Source organism: Canis lupus, chromosome 18 (assembly GCF_011100685.1).
Source record: "Canis lupus familiaris isolate Mischka breed German Shepherd chromosome 18, alternate assembly UU_Cfam_GSD_1.0, whole genome shotgun sequence".
NCBI classification, from domain to species: Eukaryota; Metazoa; Chordata; class Mammalia; order Carnivora; family Canidae; genus Canis; species Canis lupus.
Genome location: NC_049239.1, coordinates 430,817 through 450,340, shown reverse-complemented (window position 1 = coordinate 450,340; position 19,524 = coordinate 430,817). Strand labels below are relative to the sequence as shown.

Genomic DNA, 19,524 nt, shown 5'->3' with positions numbered 1-19,524 from the left:
CTCATGAATAAATAAGTAAAATCTTTATTTTATTTTTTTAATTTTTTATTTATTTATGATAGTCACACAGAGAGAGAGAGAGGCAGAGACACAGGCAGAGGGAGAAGCAGGCTCCATGCACCGGGAGCCTGACGTGGGATTCGATCCCGGGTCTCCAGGATCGTGCCCTGGGCCAAAGGCAGGCGCCAAACCGCTGTGCCACCCAGGGATCCCTAAAATCTTTAAAAGTAAATAAATAAACCTGTCAAAGTTGGACTGATTGGGAATGACTTCATTTAAAGCAATTAAAACTCTGAATGACTATTTCCGAAAGAAAGTTGGTTTATTGTTTCTAGAACTTAGGCCGTGTCATTCACACAATGCCTCTGAGTAGACACGGTCAGGAACACGTATCCCCAAGATAAGGAAAGACGATGTCTTCCTGGCATGATAGAGGACTCAGGTATAAGGGCGCCCTCAAATCTCTTTCTTGGGAAAAAAGCAGCGCATCAATCAACAAATGCACCAAAGGTTTGTTTTGAAGAACTCGGAACAGTAGCTCCGCTTAAGCAATGGAAGACCCTCAACTAAGGTTCAACCACGGATTCTTCTGATTGTCCACGGACTGGGAGATGCCAATTCCCAAATACGGTTGGGCTGCTACCAGCATCAAAGGTGGGGGGCGAGGCGTCAGGCCTACTGCACCCCACGTCCCTTAGGCGCCAATAAAAGCCCAAAACGAGAACCAATTTCAGGATTTCCGCGTGCAGCCCTCTCCCCAGACGGGATCTCCAACGTTCCTAACCCCTAATGGGCCTCTAACAGCGATCTGCGGTTCCTCTGTTCCTCATTTATCAGCGGCGCCTCGTTATCTATGCGCTTTGAAACCCCCACACTCCTCGGGCAGCCTTGGGACAGATGCGGCCCAACGGGGCTCCCAGGAGGCCGCACCCCCCACCCGAGCCTAGCGGGCCCTGCCTGGCCCCCCACCTCCTGGCCCCTCCCATGCCCGCCCTCCCAGACCCTCCTGGCCCCTCCCGGCCTCGCCCACGCCAGGCTCCCACTGCAGGAAATACAGCAGAGCTTGAGGGTTGGGGCTGACCCCGGCCCACAGGACTCCCTGCAGCTGCAGCGGGAAGGCAGCGAGAGGCGTGTGGAGAGTCCCGACGGCGATGTTTCTCGGAGCAAACAGCCTCCCCGATACTGACAAATGAGAAGATCCTGTCACAAGCAAAGGGACATATTTCCCACTGAAATGTTGCCCATAAAAAGAAAACATTATTTGTGGCATCTTCGGAAAATACTCTGGATTGCTCTCTTTTGACCCATTAATCCAAGAACAAATATGAAAGTCTACAGTATTTTTTTCTTTCCAAGAAACACATATTGATCGATAAAGTGGCTTACTTGGAATAATTACCAAGTGCAAGTTTAAATGTCATAGTTTAGTTTCTACTAGATTTTTGCTCAGGTCTAGAGGTCGCTGTTGAAAAAAATAAAATAAAACAAAACCACCGTGGTTTTCAATTGTCCTTGTCTGAAAATTCAAATGCTTGTTCCTAAAACAATTGCTTTTTGCTTGTCTTCAAATTCTTGCCTATATTTCAATATGTTGTTAGAACCACGTGAAATCTATCATTCCCAGACTAGGAAGTTTAGAATCTGAGGTGATTCTTAAACGGGATACTGTTCCTCTCTCCAGGTTACTCACAAAATGTACTGTGCTTCAGAGTGACCCCGGGGACCTGCTGGAACAGATGCATGTTTCCAAACCTGACCCCAAAGAGGCTTCCTGCACCAAAATCTGAAGGTCTGATGAGAAGAAGATGGAGAATAAAGATCCAACACTCTACAAAGAAGAAATCTTATAAGATCAAGATCTCCTATTACATTATCTACAAAGGAAAGGGAACTGCGAGCCAGACGCCCTGCCTGGAAGCTTCTGGGGTGCAGGGCACCTGCCGTCTGCTGACCACGCTGAAGAAGCAGCATCCAGAGATGACATGCAAACCAAGGCGCCATCCGCAGAGCAGGGCAGAAAGAACGGGAACTGCAGATCTGCATGACTTGCAAGTGGACCAGAGTGGACAAGGTGAAGTGGTTTGAAGTCACTTAAGAGGGGGAACGTGTGTCAAGTGTTGGGGCACGCTGGCACAACTAGGAAGCATGCATTATGCACCCCCAGCTTAGCTGCTGTGCATAGCTGTGCTCAGATGCAACATAAGGATCCGTAGACTAGACAGGAATACGCATGTGAGGGGGACAGGGTACGCCACCCCAAAATATGCCTCTTTGGCATAAACATTTTCTTGAGCTGGCTATTTTTAAGAAATACACATAAAAGCAGTGAAGGGGACGCGTATGTGCAGGATGGTAACCGCTTTGGAAAACTTTGGCATTATCTCCTAAAGCAAAAGATTCACATACTCTGGGCCACTGATTAGCAATTACATTTCTGGGACTCCACCCATGAGAAGCTCTTATATACGTGTAAATGAAGACCTTCGCTAGAATATTCTAGAATATTCACGCAGCACTGTTCACCATCATAAGAAAGAAAAAAAAAACTGGAAGGAGCTCCCAATGGCCACCATTAAGAGAAAAGACCAATAAGCTGCTGTGTTCACACAGTGGTACGGCGTCCAACGCTCAACACCGACAACATGTGGAGACGGGCAAAGGTGCAGAATCTCCGTGACGTTCTCAGCAGTGGAGAAGGCCACCCTCAGATGCGTGGGACCCTGCTGACCACTGAACAACACACAGACCCCGAATGTGTCTCAGCCAGAGGCAGAGGCGTGGGGTGCTGGGGTATGGATTCCATGCGCGGTCTTCACGGAGATGCTCATGACGTCCCCGACTCTAGGGGAAGCTAGCAGAGGGACGCAGGCCCTGTGTGGCCAGTTCCACATGGTACAAGCTCTGAGACGCTTACAGAAAAGGAACCCGTTTAACTTTGTTTTGCAGCTTAATCAACCCCAACAGGAAGATGTGACCCCTTTAGCGGCCCTCGGCACGGACCCCCAAGGGAACGGTGCCCCATGGAACAACCGTCTGGGGAATGCACCGGACACAGCCCGTTACATCGCACCATGGGGTGTAGCCTCGTGCTTCCGCCCTTCACTCTGCTTGAAGGCTAAGGTAGTCTCTGCTTGGAAGGCCTCCCGCACCTGCGGGAACACGTAGACATTGCAGGATTGTCCCGTTCCTCTTCACGCTGACCTGCACCTCTTCCTCTGTCTGGAGAAACGCTGCCTCCTACCTGCCCGGGGAGCACCCGGTTGTCACTGAGGACACTCGACTCAGGTGCGTAGGCTTCCAAAGGCCTTCCTGGAGCCCCGGGTGGGGCCCCGCCCCGTCCCCACCAGCACAACCCGCACTGTACGTGGCTGCCTGGTGTGGCATTTCTGAGACTTCCTTGTCCAGCTATTTGTGGGGTGATCTCTCAGCTCGGCCGGGAGCTTCCTGCGGGTAGGACTTGTGTCTGTGTCTGTTTGTGGAATGAGAAGTAGAGCCAGGGCACCTGGGTGGCTCGGGGTGGAGCATCTGCCAACGGCTCAGGGCATGACCTGGGTCCTGGGATCGAGTCCCGCATCGGGCTCCCCACAGGGAGCCTGCTTCTCCCTCTGCCTGTGTCTCTGCCTCTCTCTGTGTCTCATGAATAAATAACTAAAATCTTTTAAAAGAGAGAATTAGATCCAGAAAGCTTGAGCGTTCTTTCCTTCCTGCCCCCAGGAGGTGGTGTCACCCGAGGAGGTCCCCTATGTGTGTGAGTGAGGGGTCTTCAGGATGAGGACCCAGTCAGCACTGCTGCTTCGTTGTCCTTCTATTTCAACATCACCGCACCAAGCGCCAGGACAGGGTCCCCTAACTGTCGCTGATTCACGATGCGTTGAAGGCAACTGGATGGGGCTGATGGACCGTCCCCTGCGGGCTGTGGGAGGAGGTAAAATGCCTCCTAAGTTCAAGGTCAGGGAGAGAGGAAAGGACTGGAAATCGCCTGTGTGCAAGTACTCCAGGGACAGCTGCCCGGTGCTGGGCACCATCCAGGGGCGGCGTGTGGCGTCCGTCAGCGTGAGCTCCGCTGCTTGCCCTCCATGGTCTCCCACTGGAGTGCGGACTCCACGGGCGCCGAAGCGCAGCATGCACCAGCTGGTGAAGCACCCGGGGGTACGCTCGGTAAGGATGCTGAGGGGCCACTTGAACAGGACTTCAAAAGAGGCCACACGTGTGTAAGTTGAGCCAGGAAGAAAGGGCCAGACCGCGGCCTAGGGCAGAGAACGCTCCTGCGGTCAAGGTTGGATACGCAAGGTCAGGACAGAGTTCGGAGGCCCCAGGCGGCACAGGGCGGCGGGGCTCCCAGGTGGACTGGACAGGACACAGGCGGCCGGCACCCGGGCGGGCGGTGCAGGGAGCACCTAGTTCGTTCTGCTGGGGGCACGTTTCCCAGCCCGCCGGGGAGCACCATGTGCCTTCCGCTCACCACCCAGAAGCACAGGTGATGCACCGGGGCCGCCCAGGGTATACCAGCAGCCCACGCGTCATTTCTGCCAGGAAATAAGCCAATTACTTTGCATTCACCATCCCTCCGAATCGTCCGAACAGAATAAGGTGCTCTGTGCTCTCACGGGATAAAGATACAGGGTCCGTAGGAGGAGTTACTCCTCCGTACAGACAAGAACGTGACCCATGAAATGTTCAAGGTGGACGTCGGGAGGCCACCAGGTGTCACTGCTCAGACGTGAACGTAGGTCCACCTACACCGCATCCCAGGTCCCGTCCTGCCAACCACGGTGCTGACGGATACACACCAACCATCACGCTCGTCGTCAACCAGTTTTTATTTCTGATTTTCCTTCCGCATGCGGGGTCTCGTTTTTGTAGAAAGCCAAGTCACTCTTTTTTTTTTTTTTTTTTTCAAAAGGTGACTAAAACGTTGGTTCAGCTGAACAGCACTGGCTAAGGCAGGTGCTATGAAAACGCGGACTGCGATGAACAGTGGCTGCCCACAATTCCGTGCCCATCCAGAAGGCCATGATGGGACCTTGCTTGGAAACGGGGTCTTTGGAGACATAGTTAAGGTGAGATCATAGGGGACCAGGGTGGGCTCACTCCAATACGGCAGAGGCCCTATGGGATGGGGATATTTGGCCGCAGGGACACTCAGGCAGAAGGCCGTGTGTAGGGCTTCCTCTGGCTGGGACTAGGTGGAGAAAGCAGAGACAGTTCGATGGTGGAAACACAGCTGACCACGGACCGGGGTGACGTCCACGTTCAGGGGGGACCCCGTGGGTTTTCCCAAGGTGCCTCAGGAGCACCCCTTCTCGTGAGGACCAAGCGCCCAGCCCAGAAGAGGGAGCCCTGGGGTCTCCTCCAGATGCGCTCAACCACACATCCGCAGCCACCTTTCCACGGTCCGCGCTTTGTTTGCACCTCAAAGTAGAGACCTGGGCTCATTTCTGGAAGACTTTTTCCTGCTACATTTTATCTTGATCGTTGAGTTCAACTTCACAAATACTTAATGAAAGGAACCTTTTCTAGACGCTGGCTGCGGCAAGAGCTACCCTTAGAGGGATGAGTAAGCCTCGATCCTGACCCTCCAGGGAGCCATCCTGCGGGAAGGAAGACACGGATCTGCAGCCACGGGTCAAACCACCGTGGGATCCACGTGGCGTGGTGGCCACGCAGAGAGGGCGGAGGCTGAGGATCCCTGCAGGAGGGACTTCTGAGCCAGATTTTGCAAGTGGTCTTATCCCGAGGGCACCTGGAAGGTTCCATCGGTGAAGCCTCTGCCTTCAGCTCAGGTCACGATCTCAGGTCCCAGGGTCAAGCCCCACGTCGGCTCCCTGCTCAGCACGGAGTCTGCTTCTCCCCTGCTTGTGCTTTCTCTCTCTCAAGTGAATAAATAAAATCTTAAAAAATAAAAAAGTGCAGAGTGCCAGGTACCTGGAGCAGCAGCCACCGCACAGAAGCCTGAAGGACAAGGAGGCCGGGTTCGGACGTACCGTCATCATCCCAGGACAGTGGGGACAGACTCCGGGACCTCTTGCAGGGTCTCCGGATTTTACCCCCGAGGTGTGCAGAGCAAACAGGGTGCACACAGCTGTGCCCGGGCTGCCCTGCTCAGAGCTGGACTGCCGCCTTCCTGCTTCCCTGGCCTGCCTGCCCCGCCTCAGGCCTGAACAAGCCGAGTCCCTGCCTCCTCTCTCTTTGCAGCTCCCAGTGGGAACGGGGAGTCCCGGAAGCCCCCCCTGAAACTAGCAGTTAGCTAGCAGCTGATTCAGGAGCAGGGGCTGTGGACTGGCTGCTTAGGCCCACAGCAGCCAAGATGCACTCCCTCTGCTCCGCTTTCTGGTCGCAGGCCCATAAGACGCGGCGCTCAAAATGGTTCTTCCTCGGCTTCTCAGCCTCGTAGGAGCAGACTCAGCTCCCCCTGCCTGGCCCCCCACTGGTCCCCCCATTGGACACCCCTCCCAGCACCCCCCTGCCCAGCCCCGCCACTGGCCCCTCCTCCCAGCCCCCACCCAGCCTCCCTGCCTGGACGCCCCACTGCCCCTCCCTTGGGCACCCCTCCCAGGCCGCCCCTGGCCCAGCCCCCCACCGCTGGCCCCTCCTCTCTGCTCCCCCACTGGTCCCCCTCATTGGACACCCCTCCTAGTGCCCCCCCTCCTGGCCTCCCCTTGGCCCCCACCTGAGCCTCCCCTGACCCCCCGACCGCCCCCTCAGCCCCCAGGACGTGGAGTTAGAGGCGTCCAGGCTACACACGGAGCCACGAAGCCCCGGGCTTTCTGGGCGCCGAGCACCAAGTCCCCTGTGAGGGGCCTGCCGGCCTGCGCACGGGCTCCTAGGTGCGTGTCCTCCAGGGCGTGCCTTCCTGAGTGGCCGACCTCAGAACTCTTAAGGGAATTCAACAGAGGCGCATCGCTGCCCTTTCCCGAGCCGGAAGGCCTTAGGACCAGGAGGCCGTGCTGAGGTCGGCCAGTGCACCAGGGGCCGAGACTCCCGTGTACCCTCGGGCCGGCCGGGCAAGGCAGTGGCTGCTGACACCACACGCAGGCCTGGATTCCTCGCCCGGCAGCCAGGAGTTCCGCTGGAGAGCACCGGAGGATCGCGATGCAAGTACCGCGTGTCGCCCCTGGAGACCGCTCACAAGTGTCATGAAATGGGGATGCGCCCACCTGCAGAGCAAGAAGGCTGAGAGCCGCTGACCCCGGGCCGTGTGTGTGTGTGTGTGTGTGTGTGTGTGTGTGTGTGTGTGTGCAGGAAACCAAGGGGAATCACGAGCAGCGTGAAGCCGCTTGTCGGAGAATCATTGTTGGGCTAAGATGCAGACCCCGATGATCAGGTCAGCACGGCCTGGGCGGTCAGGAGATTCCCCGCCGCCGCCGGAGGGAGAGGAGCCAGGAGCATGGGTCCCGGGACGCGGGACCGCTCATCCTGGGACCCGGCACCCAGGACAAGGGCAGCGATTTCGGGGGCACGCTCCTTCCGAAAGCAGCGGGACGCACGTCAGATAAATAAATCAGACAAATAAAATCTTAAAAAAAAAAAAAAGGTTCTGGCTTTCCCTCTCCCCCTCTCCTTGCACATGCGCTCTGTCTCTCAAAAAAAAAAAAAAAAAAGGAAGAAAATATTGAAATATTCACCATATAACCTTAATTACTGCCGTAGAGGCCCCGTGTCCCACCACAGCCACACGGGTTAAAGCTTCAATATCTGACTACAGGGGGACACCCAGGCCCCCGGGGGCTGGCAGCGGCCCTGATGCGTGGCCTCCCTGCCTTGCCAGCCCCATGGTGGCCTGACCGCGTCCCTGTGTGTCTCTGTGCGCGGGGGTGGGGGGAGACACAATATGCTGCCCTGTGGGCACAAGGATCACCGTGAGCCGAAGGCACCTGACAAGCAGGTGTCGGAGACGCTCTCTGGCTGCACCGGGGGCCCCGTGGGTGAGGCACCTGCCTTCGGCTCAGGTCGTGACCTGAGCTCAGGCCCTGGGTGGAGCCCCGAGGGGAGCTCCGCGCTCAGCGTCTCCCTCGGCAGCGTCTCCCTCGGCCTCGGCCCCACCCCCTGCTCATGCTCGCTCTCTCACGCTCTCTCTCACTGATTAATTAATTAATTAATAATAATTAATTAATTAATTAATTAAATCTTGAAAAGAAGAAAAAGAGAACAGAAAAGCTCTGGCCTCGCCCCTATTTGCCGAGACGCAGCCATAGTCTGAGTGCCCCGCTCCCTCCACTCTACCAGGGAGCGGACCACCAGCCACAGGTGGAGACCTCTGGGCCAGACACACCCCCCGAGTCCGAGCAAGCATCCCTACCCCGACTGTGTGCCCCCCACTGGCTGCTCCCAGAGCGCGGAGCCTTTATCCAGCGTCCTGTCAAGTCTCCAAAAAATCATGGTTCTCTTGTTAAGATGCAGTCCCGAGCGCCCTCTTGAGCTACGCATACGCGGGGGCTCCCCGGTGCATGTACTCTGCACACGTTAATAAACTTGTGTTTGCTTTTTTCTTGGAAGAAAATGTTAAAATAAAATATCTCTAACTCCCAGGGCCTAATACGTCAGGACTGCATGACTTCTATGCAAAAATGAATGCTGGGAGAGCAAGGAAAATGCTTTCAGACGGACAAAAAAAAAAAAGAGAGAGAGAGAGGGAACAGGCATGGCATACAGTAGGTGCATAATAAACAGCAGCAAAAAAATAAAATAAAATAAAATAAAATAAAATAAAATAAAATAAAATAAATTAAAATAAAAATAAACAGCAGCGAGTAAACGAACCAAGGACTTTCTGGGGCTGCACACGGATAGGAATGGTTGGACCGTATCTACCTTGAAGACCCTAATGCCTGTGGCCCCACAGCTTGGGAAGGAAGCATGTGTTGCAGGAAATGGACGGGGGCGTGAGCCCGAGGGGACGTGATTCCTACAGAGTTGCCTGTAATAGGAGAATTGCTTAAACCAATGAAAACCCCCAAAAGAGAGCGTTTGACTGAATCACGGGGTCTCCCTGCCACGTGCTGTTGCACAGCCTGAGGGTGGGTGATGCTGGGTCGCCTGGGGCTCCGGTTTCTGCCCAGGGTGTGATCTCGGGTGGAGCGATCGAGCCCCTGGCGGTCTCCGGACTCGGCCACCGCGGACTTTCTCCGTCTCTGCGTCTGCCTCTGCCTCTCCCCCCCAGCCCACATGCTCCTTCCCTCTCTGCTTCGCCCTAAAGGATGGAACAAATCTCAAAAACGAGAAAATTGAAAATGAGTGGCGTGGGCGTGCTCGACTTACAGGAACAGAAGGATACGTCATCGAGTAAAAAAGCAAAAAAAAAAAAAAAAAAAAAAAGAAGAGTCCCAAAGTGCGATACCGCTGCCCTAAAGAAGTAAAAGTGCTCGTGTTTAGGAGCTTTACGTGCCCGGGGCCCAGGGGTGGCCCAGACAGTGGAGGGTCGGACTCAGGGCTCCCGCGCGGTCCCGATCCGCGGTCGTGGGAAGGGTCCCCGGCCCATCCCTGGGGGGCTCGGTGCGGAGTCCCCTGCACGTGTGCTTCCTCCCTCCCGCGTCGCTTCCCAACACAGGGCACAGGGCGCGGCTCCCCGTCTCAGGGTCGGCAGCACCGGGGGGACCGCCTAGGACCGTCCTTACACTGTTTTGACCGGCCTGCATTTTCTATTATTTTTTTTTCCAAGAAACACATTTACTCATTAAAAAACTCGCGATAGTGACGACTCCTTCCCATTCGAGGCACAAGGCAGGGCTGTGAGCATTCAGCCAGAACACGCTACGGGACGTTCTGTCCTTTTGGTTCATTCCTTTAAAAGATTCAGGGGAAAAAAATAAAATAAAAAAATAAAAGATTCGGGGGGAAGACGGGAGCCTGGGGCTCGGCATGGAGCATCTGCTTCAGCTCTGGGTCGCGGCCTCAGGTCCCAGGATCGAGTCCCACCTCGGGCTCCCTGCTGCTGCCCTTCCCCTTCACTCTCGCTATCTCTGTCTCTATCAGTCTCAAATAAATAAATAAAATCTCAAAAAAAATAAAAGAAAAAAACAAGAGCATCAAAGCCACTGCTCTCCGTTACCTGTCCTGCCATAACTCAGACGTAAAGGAGGAGAAATAGGTTCTCACCTGAAAAAGTAAGCTTCGGCCCCCTCGGAACGGCCGGGCGCGAGCTCGAGGGGCGGGTAGTCCGTGGCCAGCGGCCTCACCATGAACAAGCCCATGGCCAAGGCCACGAAGAGGACGGGCAGCAGCAGGTTGGAGACGGCGCCCTTCCAGGCCCGGCGCGTGTGGCGGAGCCGCTTCACCAGGAGGGCCGCGGCCTGGGCCAAGGGGGTCCCTGCGGGGGCGCCACCTGCGGAGACAGGGACGGGCAGCCGGCTGAGGCCAGGGGACCGCCCGGGGCCTGCCGATGCCCACGGCCCCCCCTCGGCCCCACTCGGCCCGGCAGCCGGCGGCACGGGAGCCCCGGGGGGGCCGCAGCTCGCTGTCCCCACGGCCGTCCTCCTGAGGATGCTCCAGGTCATGCCCAGGTGCCCCCCCCCCCGCCCTGGGGGTGTCCCTGTGCAGGGGAGCCAGCAAGGCATCAGGGCCGCATCTGCAGCTCCAGGGGAGGCCCCTCGGCTGCAGGCTCAGCCTCCCGGCCTCCCCTCCTTCCACCTCGACCCTGAGACCCGGCCTGAGGGAGCGATGCACAGCGTGAGCACAAGTCCGGGACGTCCTGCTCCCCCTGCCAGGCCCCTTGGGGAGGGGTGTCCCCTCCGCCCCCGGGCCACCCGACCGGTGCCTGCAGCTCTCGGTCCAGGCCGCGGACGGCCCAACAGGAGGGAAACGGGAGGCAGACCCAAGGCCTGCAGCCCCAACCCCTGTCCACGGAGGGACGCGGCCGCGCCTTGCGTCCCAGCGCCTTCCAGGTCGGTCTCCCCAAGGCCGCGGACGACGCCAGGTACGTGCTTACAAATACGAAACCGAAATGCAGGTGATAACAGCGCAGGGAATACACTTAAAATCCCCCAAAGAAATCATGTTGAGAGAAAGGACCATTTTGAAAGATCGATCATTTATCAGGGCAGCGAGCACAGGGCTGGCGAGAGCAGCTGGGACGCAACTCCTCGGGCACGCGGTAGGGAGCCCACGGGCACAACCAGGTGCAGGGACGGCGGTGCCCACTGGGTCCGCGGGAAGGACATCACGGGGGTGGGGGGCGGGGGGCTCAGGGGTTGAGCATCTGCCGTCGGCCCAGGGCGTGATCCCTGGTCCCGGGATGGAGTCCCGCAGGGAGCCTGTGTCTCCCTCTGCCTCTCTCTGCGTCTCTCATGAATAAATAAATAAAATCTTCAAAAAAACAAAAAGGGGGCTGAGAGAAAACGTGTGAAGAAACGAGGGAACACGAAGCGAGTGTCACGATCAGCAGGGGCCACGCGGAGGGCGGGAGACGTTCAGGGCCACGGGGTTAGCCAGGGCCACGGGGCCTCGAAGGCCCAGTTGGGGGGGGGTGTTCTGAGCACAGACTCGCCCCCTCAGCTCCCCTTTAGCTTCACCGAGAAGCCGTCACCGTCACCTGCGAGGCCCCGGGTCACCAGGGGCAGGCTTTGCTCCCAGCCAGGGGTCCTCCGGGCAGCCGCCCCCGAGACCCCCCACCCCGGACGGAGTTGGCCCGCAGGCCACGGCTGGGTCCCTCGGAGCTGTCCCTCCCCACCCCAGATGCCAACCTCGAGTGCAGGCTGTCACCTTGCCTCCGAGCAGCTCCTGTGGGCCCTGCCTGGGGTGGAGCTAAAGGGCCAGAGCGGCTCGGAAGTGGGGACTCGGGTCGGCCACCTGACCGAGGGCCGGGACAGGAGGCACAGACAGGAGCAAGGCCACGGAAGGGCGCCGGCTGCCGTGCACTCACTCCCCAGCACCTTCCGAGCACCCCTGGAAGGAAGCTCCCCGCACTCCCCAGTACTGGGACCTAATGGAGCTTCATCAGGCACCCACGACCCACCCCAATGTCCGGGTCCGGCCCGTCTCCCCTCCCTGGGGCTTGGGGCTGGGGCTCCATACACCCGCCTCTAATGGAGAAGCCCCATCCAGCGACCCCGAAGCCCACCCAGCATGGCCCCCCTGGAACGCACGATGCTCCTGGCACTCTCCTTTCTCTGGTGGAAGCATGCCTCACCCTTTTAGGGTCAAGAGGCATTGAAAGGTCACCAGCAGCTGAGATGGGTTATGACCCAACCGAGCCACCGGCCATCATCTTCCAAGAGCCAGCACCCTTCAAAGCAGCCTCTAAGAAGCGCCTTCCAACACCCCATCCAGGGCCCCCCCCCCCAGCTGCCTGCCAAACAACGCACCTGCTCAAACACGTCTGCAGCAGGCGGTGCCCATGACACCTGTTTACAGGAAGCTTTTCGTCTATGCAGACAGGTGCACAGAAAACGGAAGCGGAGCAAGGAAATGCACCTGCCGGTGGGGGGGGGGAACACCAGCAGGGAATGGCCATGTATTTGCCCACTGGCTCTGCTCAGGGAGGACAGGTCGCAGCATCACGGGGGGGACGGCGAGCATTCGGTCCCTTAGTCTACGCAGACCTGGCCTGGAATCCAGACTGGGCACCAACAAGCTGTGTGACTGGTGTAGAGCTGCCTGCGTCTCCAGACGCCGGCTCCGCTCTGACACAGACACTCCCACTTTCCCCTCTCGGTAATGAGAATTCTTTTTTTTTTAAGTAATGAGAATTCCTATTACCACGCTTAGGGCACTGCCAGGACAGGTGTACTGCTGACCTCCAGACATCGTAAAAGCTCACCAGACAGGCTCAGTAAGTCTGTGGGGACAGACGTTTCTCATTATTAAGAAAAATAAATTCTCCCCGCCTTCCCATATGTTAACTGAACATAAATGAGAGAAATAAAGGGCTGAGATGGTTTATGGTCACGGAGGAACCGCCGATCAACTATTTATGGCGAAACTCATAAAAGTATTCACATGAATATTTTAACAGACAAAATTAAAATGCCGGACCAAATTGTTATGAATTGTCTTCTTTCACTTATGACTGTAATTCTATTCGAAGCATCTAGTGACATCCAGGATTAGGCATTCCCGGTGACCCTGACCATCAAATTATTTGGGAAAAATGTACGAAGATTTCTTTTTTTTCTTCTCCTCCTTCTCTTTTTGGGCTGATGGCTTCAATCGCTTGTACATTAGCACCTGGTGGGGAACACCTTAACCTACCGGGGACTCAGCACGCGCCCCAGACGATGATCTCCACGGCACTGAATTCATCCAAAGGTTCTCAAAGCCTTTAAAACGAAGTATTGCAAATGTGATGCGTTCAGGTCCTTTTTTAAAAAATGAACACCCCAAACAAAAAAGTGGTCAAAGAGCATGCATAAATATGTAGTTCGTTAAAGAATTTACAAAAGAAGGGCGTCTGGGTGGCTCAGTCGGGTCCCGACCCTGGGGTCCTGGGATGGAGCCCATGGCGAGCCCCTCACTCAGCGGGGACTCGGCTTCTCCCTCTCCCTCTCCCCGCTGCTCATGCTCACTTTTTCTCTCTTTCACTGTCTCTCAAATAAATAAAACTTTTTTTTTGAAATCTACACGAGAGCCGATATATATCACAAAATACAGCGACAATGAAATGTTCAGATTACCAACATGGTTAAGATGAAAAATAACATAAATACCTAACATTACTGCATGTTTAAAGACACAGGCATAGGGGATCCCTGGGTGGCGCAGCGGTTTGGTGCCTGCCTTTGGCCCAGGGCGCGATTCTGGAGACCCGGGATCGAATCCCACATCGGGCTCCCGGTGCATGGAGCCTGCTTCTCCCTCTGCCTGTGTCTCTGCCTCTCTCTCTCTCTCTCTCTCTCTCTCTGTGTGTGTGTGTGTGACTATCATAAATAAATAAAAAAATTTAAAAAAAAAAAAGCAAAAACAGTAAAAGAAAAAATCTCTTTAAAAAAAAAAAAAAAAAGACACAGGCATAAGGATTCAGGGCTTGCAGGACAGCAGACGAGTATGGTCTTCCCGTGGGGAACAAATATGAGCCATCTTTGACCAGTGACTCCCAATCCGGCAGTTGTATTATTTAAAAAAAAAAAAAAAAAAAAAAAAAAAGGACATCTAGGTGGCTCACTCGTTAAGCATCCGTATCTTGGTTTCGGCTCAGGTTGTGACCTCGGGGACCTGGGATCGAGCCCCACGTGGTTGGGCTCCACACTAAGCATAGGTTCTCCGTCTCTCGCTTTCTCTCTGCCTCCCCTGCCCCTCACACTTGTGTGCACACATGCACAGTCTCTCAAATAATTTAAAAAAATCTTTAAAAAAAGTAAAAAATATATAAACAAGGGAAATTCATCACACATATCAAATAAGGTGGTTTATTACACCTCGCAGAATATAGTAGCAGGACGTTAGAAACAGGTGTCTGGGGGATCCCTGGGGGGCTCAGCGGTTTGGCGTCTGCCTTTGGCCCAGGGCGTGATCCTGGGGTCCCAGGATCGAGTCCTGCATCGGGCTCCCTGCATGGAGCCTGCTCCTCCCTCTGCCTGTGTCTCTGCCTCTCTCTGTCTCTCATGAATAAATAAATAAAATCTTTTTTAAAAAAAAAGGAAAAAAAAGAAAACCAGAAAGAAACATAAAAGGAAAGGAAAACGTTTTCTGACACCAGTATGCTTGTTAACATGACACGAAACCCAAAACACAATTACGTCTTAAATATTAAACATGGTGACACAGAAAATGTACACATTTTAAAACCAAGCTAGGTTACTGAGATCTTAATTAATTTAAGTAAGCTCTGCGCCCAGCAGGGAGCCCCACGTGGGGCTCGAACTCCCAGCCCCAAGGGCAGCCCTGAGCTGGAGAGGATGCCCTGCCCCCCCAAACTCCTGGCCGCGCGTCCCCCCTGGCCACAGATTCATGGGAGCGAGTTAAAGGCCGCGGGAACTCCCAGACGGGGCTGGCAGAGAGACCAGGTGCAGCCCCACTCAGCCAGCTGCTTCCTCGGGGGCAGGTCCCGGAAACACGGAGTTTGGGGATTTTGTTCTCAGTGCACCAGAGCAAGTCCCGGCCCCACAGCCGGACCCTCCGGAGCTCCAGGGGTGGCAGGGAGGGGGAGGGGGCTACGTCCTGCGGCACCTGGCGGGGGCGGCCAGCCCTGAGCACCCACCCGTGCCCACCCGTGCCCACCACAGTCGGACGGAGGTGAAGCGCAGGCGCGGCTATCTAGGCCGCTCTGTCGGACAGGCCTGGCCTTTGCCTCCCCACAGCCCCGGGCCTCACGGCTGGCACCAGCCGGCCTCCAGCTGGAGGGGTCACGGGGCGTGGGGACGTGGGGGTGGCGGATGTAGCCACACAGAAGAGGAGTCCTCGCACCCAAATCTTCTCTAGGCCCCTGGCCCTGCATTCACCACGCTCCCTGCTCGGTCTTCGTGTGCAGCCACAAGGCGCCCACCCGAGTTCATCCTGCCGAGCTCAGATGGAGCACACTGTCCAGGCCTCAGGGGTGCTCGGAGCCACATGGGGGACCCCCAGTCCTGGGGGATGCTCAGAGCCACATGGGGGACCCCCAGCCCTGGGGATGCTCAGAGCCACGTGGGGGACCCCCAGCCCTGGGGATGTTCAGAGCCACGTGGGGGATCCCCAGCCCTGGGGGATGCTCAGAGCCATGTGGGGGACCCCCAGCCCTAAGGATGCTCAGAGCCACATGGGGGGACCCCTACCCCTGGGGATGCTCAGAGCCACGTGGGGGATCCCCAGCCCTGGGGATGCTCAGAGCCACGTGGGGGATCCCCAGCCCTCAGGGATGCTCAGAGCCACGTGGGGGGACCCCCAGCCCTGGGGATGCTCAGAGCCACGTGGGGGACCCCTAGCCCTGGGGATGCTCAGAGCCCTGTGGGGGATCCCTAGCCCTGGGGATGCTCAGAGCCCTGTGGGGAAGAGTCTGCAGGTGGATGTGACCCAACACCCCGTCCGCATCCCTGCGTACGTCTCACCTCCCTCCCCATCCAAGCTTCCCTACTCAGAAGTGACAGCTCGGATCCCCCAGGAGATACCTTAGGGAAGAAGAAATTCGCCCCAGGGTTCAGGGTCCTCCAGCTGGGTCAGTACATAAATTTACACAAGGTGAACAAAAGAAAAAATAAGGAGCTTATAGTACGTGCGCGTGGAGGCCCAATAACAAACCTGAAGCTTGAAGTGGGAGCAGGGCCGGGAGACCGTCTGGGGCGAGGCCAGGGCAGGGGGGTCAGCCCCGCAGCTTCAGGGGCTCCGAGCGGCACCTGCAGGTCTCCGGTCCCTGTCGGGGTGATGCGGGTGTGGAGGGACCCCCTCTCAGGGCGCAGCGCCCCCAGGCCACTGGCGTGTAAGGTGGAGACACTCCTGCTCTGTGGCCCAGGCTCCCCCCGCCACACGCTGGAAGCGAGGCCTGAGAGGAGGGAAGGCCCTCCTCTGTCCAAGGTTCCACGAGAAACTGTGATTTCAAGGCCCGAAGTGGCCCTGGCCCTGGCCTGGCCCGCTGGCCCGCAGCCCCGAGCCTCCCGCGTCCTCCCGACCCCTCTCAGCCCCGAGGGAGCAGCCACTCGGGCACCTGCCCTGTGTGCACTCGTAGCCCACCTGTGGGGGGGCTGCACCTGCCGCGAGCTCCACGGTGGGTGACCTGGCCCCACGCAGCCTCCCACGCTGCTTGCAGGGGCCGCTGCTCCTGAGCTGTGAGGAAAGGCGGACGGAGCAGAGACAGCACTGGGGGTGGAAGCCCGGCCCAGCCTCCGGGCAGCAGGGCCTGGAGCGGCTCTGAAGGCTGCAGGCGCTCAGATAACCCGCTGCCCAGCCTCCATCAGCACCGGGGTAGCAAGCAGGGGCGAAAGGTGAGGATCCGAGGGTGGGAGGCAGAGCGGAGTGCAGGTAACCTGGTGCTGGCAAACCAGAGCGGAGACATTTCCCTCACTTGGGGGGTGAGGCTTCAGGAGGAGGGGGGAGGGGATGGAGGGAGGGAGGGAGAGAGAGGAGGGAGAGGAGAGGGAGGAGGGAGAGGGGAGGCAGGGAAGAGGGAGGGAGAGAAGGAGAGAGGAGGGAGGAGCGAGGAGGGAGAGGGGAGGCAGGGAGGAGGGAGGGAGAGAGGAGGGAGGAGGGAGGGAAGAAGAGAGGAGGGAGGGGAGGGAAGAGACAAGCAGGCCAGGGCAAAGCCCGACACAGGCCAACATCGCCGCCCAGACCCTCTGGGAAGCAGGCAGATCTGCGAGCGTCGCCTGCCCTGAGCTCGACCACGCTGCCGGGCTTGTCCCCGGGGCTCTCGCAGCGGTGGCCACGGCCCACCCGCTCCAGGGAAGCCAGGGTGCTTGTTCCAACCCGCAGATGTGTGGGCCTCAGAACCAAAAGTCACGAAGTTGGACCTAACACTCTGCGCTTTTAATGAGCGTCCAAGTTTTCTCTTTTTTTCTCCCTCTGATGATGGCCACCCTGGCAGGGGTGAGGTGACGCCCCGCTGTGGCTGGGATCTGAGGACATGATGTTGAGCATCTTGCCCGCACCTGTTGTCCATCTGGGTGTTTCTTCTGGAAATATGTCTGTTCTCGCACTTTGCCCATTTTTTATTTGGGTTGCTTATCTTTCTGCTATTGAGTTCGAGGAGCTCCTTAGATTTTTTCGGATATGAACCCCTTATTGGATATACGGTTTGCAAATACTTTTTCCCCAATCAGTGGGTTTCCTTTTCATCCTAAGAAATCCTTTGCTGTGCAGAAGCTTTCGTTGGGAATGAGAAGCCCGATGCCTCCTGCACTACTGGCGGGAACGCAAACGGGGGCAGCCGCTGCGCGGCGGCTGCGAAGGGCCTTCCACAAGAACCACCAGGGGCTCCGTCAGCGGAGCCTCAGCTCTTGGTTTTGGCTCCGGCCGCAATCTCAGGATCATGGGATCGAGCCCCACATGGGGTTCCACCCTCATCAGGGAGTCTGCTTGAGATTCTCTCTCTCCCTCACCCCCTCTCCCTGCTTGTGAACTCACTCTCTTTCTCCACAATAAATTTTAAAAATCATAAAAAAAAAATAACAACTACCGCATGATCCATAAATCCTTCTTCCAGGTATATATCAAAAAAAAAAAAAAAAAAAAAAACCGAAATCAGGACCTCAAGGAGATGCCATCCAGGGCCGTCATTCCACAGGGCCACGTACCATACACAAGGGCCCAGACTCCAGCAGCAGGTGGATGGATGAAGAGAACATGCACGTGCACACGTCTATAGAATGGAACGTTGTTCAGCCTTAAATAGGATGGAAAGTGACACCTGCTGCCACGAGGACGACGCGATGGCTCGTGCGAGATGCTCCTTGATCCCACTCATCTGAGGAATCTGAGACGGTGCAGCTCCTGCGCAGTAGTGTGGTGGTGGCCGGGCGCTGGGTGCGGGTACTCGGGGACGCGTGCAGCAGGTGCAGTTCCAGCTCCAGAGACCCACTCCCTGCGCCTCGGGTTCTCTTAGACTGTTTTCCTGGAGGACGAGCTGTGAGCACGGCTCCCGGGAGCCGCAGCCCTCCCACGACACCTCTCAGCCCGGCTCCCCGGATCCTCTGCGGGGCCGGGGCCGCTGGGAGGGTGCAGGAGGCCCTCCGAGAGCAGGGAGCAGCACACCAGGCTGGCGCAGGTGGTGCTGCCAACGGTCACCAAGGACCTGCTACGCAGCCTGCACCCGTAGGTCGCTGAAGCGCAGGATTCCCGGCAGAAAGCAGACAGCATCGTGTGGGTGACAGGAAACCAGCCCCAGGAATAGGGACGAAGGGTCACTAACCGCTCGGGGCAGCTGAGACCGGGGCCTCGCGACCCGAGCCCACGTGGGGCCGGCGTAGGCACAGAGGGTCTAGTAACCGGGCCCTTGGGTGCGCGTGGTCCCACGTGGACTGTCCTGCCCCGTCGAGCCTGGCCGCTTCCACGCAGACGTCGACATCTCACTCAGGGGGCTGGGAGTCCAATCGGGGTGCTGCCTGCAGGCTGGCTTCCCTTGAGGCCTCCTCCTCCGCGCCCCCGAGGCCCTCCCGCTGCGGGCTCACCGCCCCGCTGCCCACGCTCCCCTTCTTATGGGGACGCCAGTCAGACGGGGTTAGGACACTCGTATCACCTCATTTTTACCCTAATTACCTTTTCAAAGATCCTGTATCTCCACATGCTGAGGCACCAGGGGCTCAACATGCAAATCTGGGGGGCAGAGTTCAGCGCACAACACGCCTGCGCTGCTGAGAATCGGGAGAAAGACCCAGAATTCGTGAATCTAAATAGAATTCTCCTTTGGCTATCCCACCACAGCGGAGGGTGTCAACGGGTGCTGCCTGGGCCCACAGTATGGCCCGGGAGCCTAGGAGAAATGCAGGTTCTCGGGCCCCCCCCAGGAACCACCAAATCAGAAAGTCGGGGGCCGAGGCTCCGTCATCTGCGCTCTAACAAATTCTGCAGGTCGTCGTTGCGATGTGAGATCATGCAAGGAGCTGGCCCGGTTACTCATGCCTCTTCCAGACGCCGTGAGCAGCACGCATTGGGGGGCTTTGCAGAAAAGGGAGAGACTCAGGGAGA

General features: G+C 57.1%; 1 protein-coding gene across 1 annotated transcript in view; it reads right to left on the bottom strand.

Moving 5' to 3' along the window:
- The window catches only part of ABCA13 (ATP binding cassette subfamily A member 13), a 232,906-nt gene that overhangs the window by 66,319 nt on the left and 147,063 nt on the right, over positions 1 to 19,524 (bottom strand). The window contains exon 45 of the mRNA XM_038562528.1: positions 10,096 to 10,321. Coding sequence (XP_038418456.1) covers positions 10,096 to 10,321 — 226 coding nt within the window. The remainder of the gene's footprint in view (positions 1 to 10,095; positions 10,322 to 19,524) is intronic.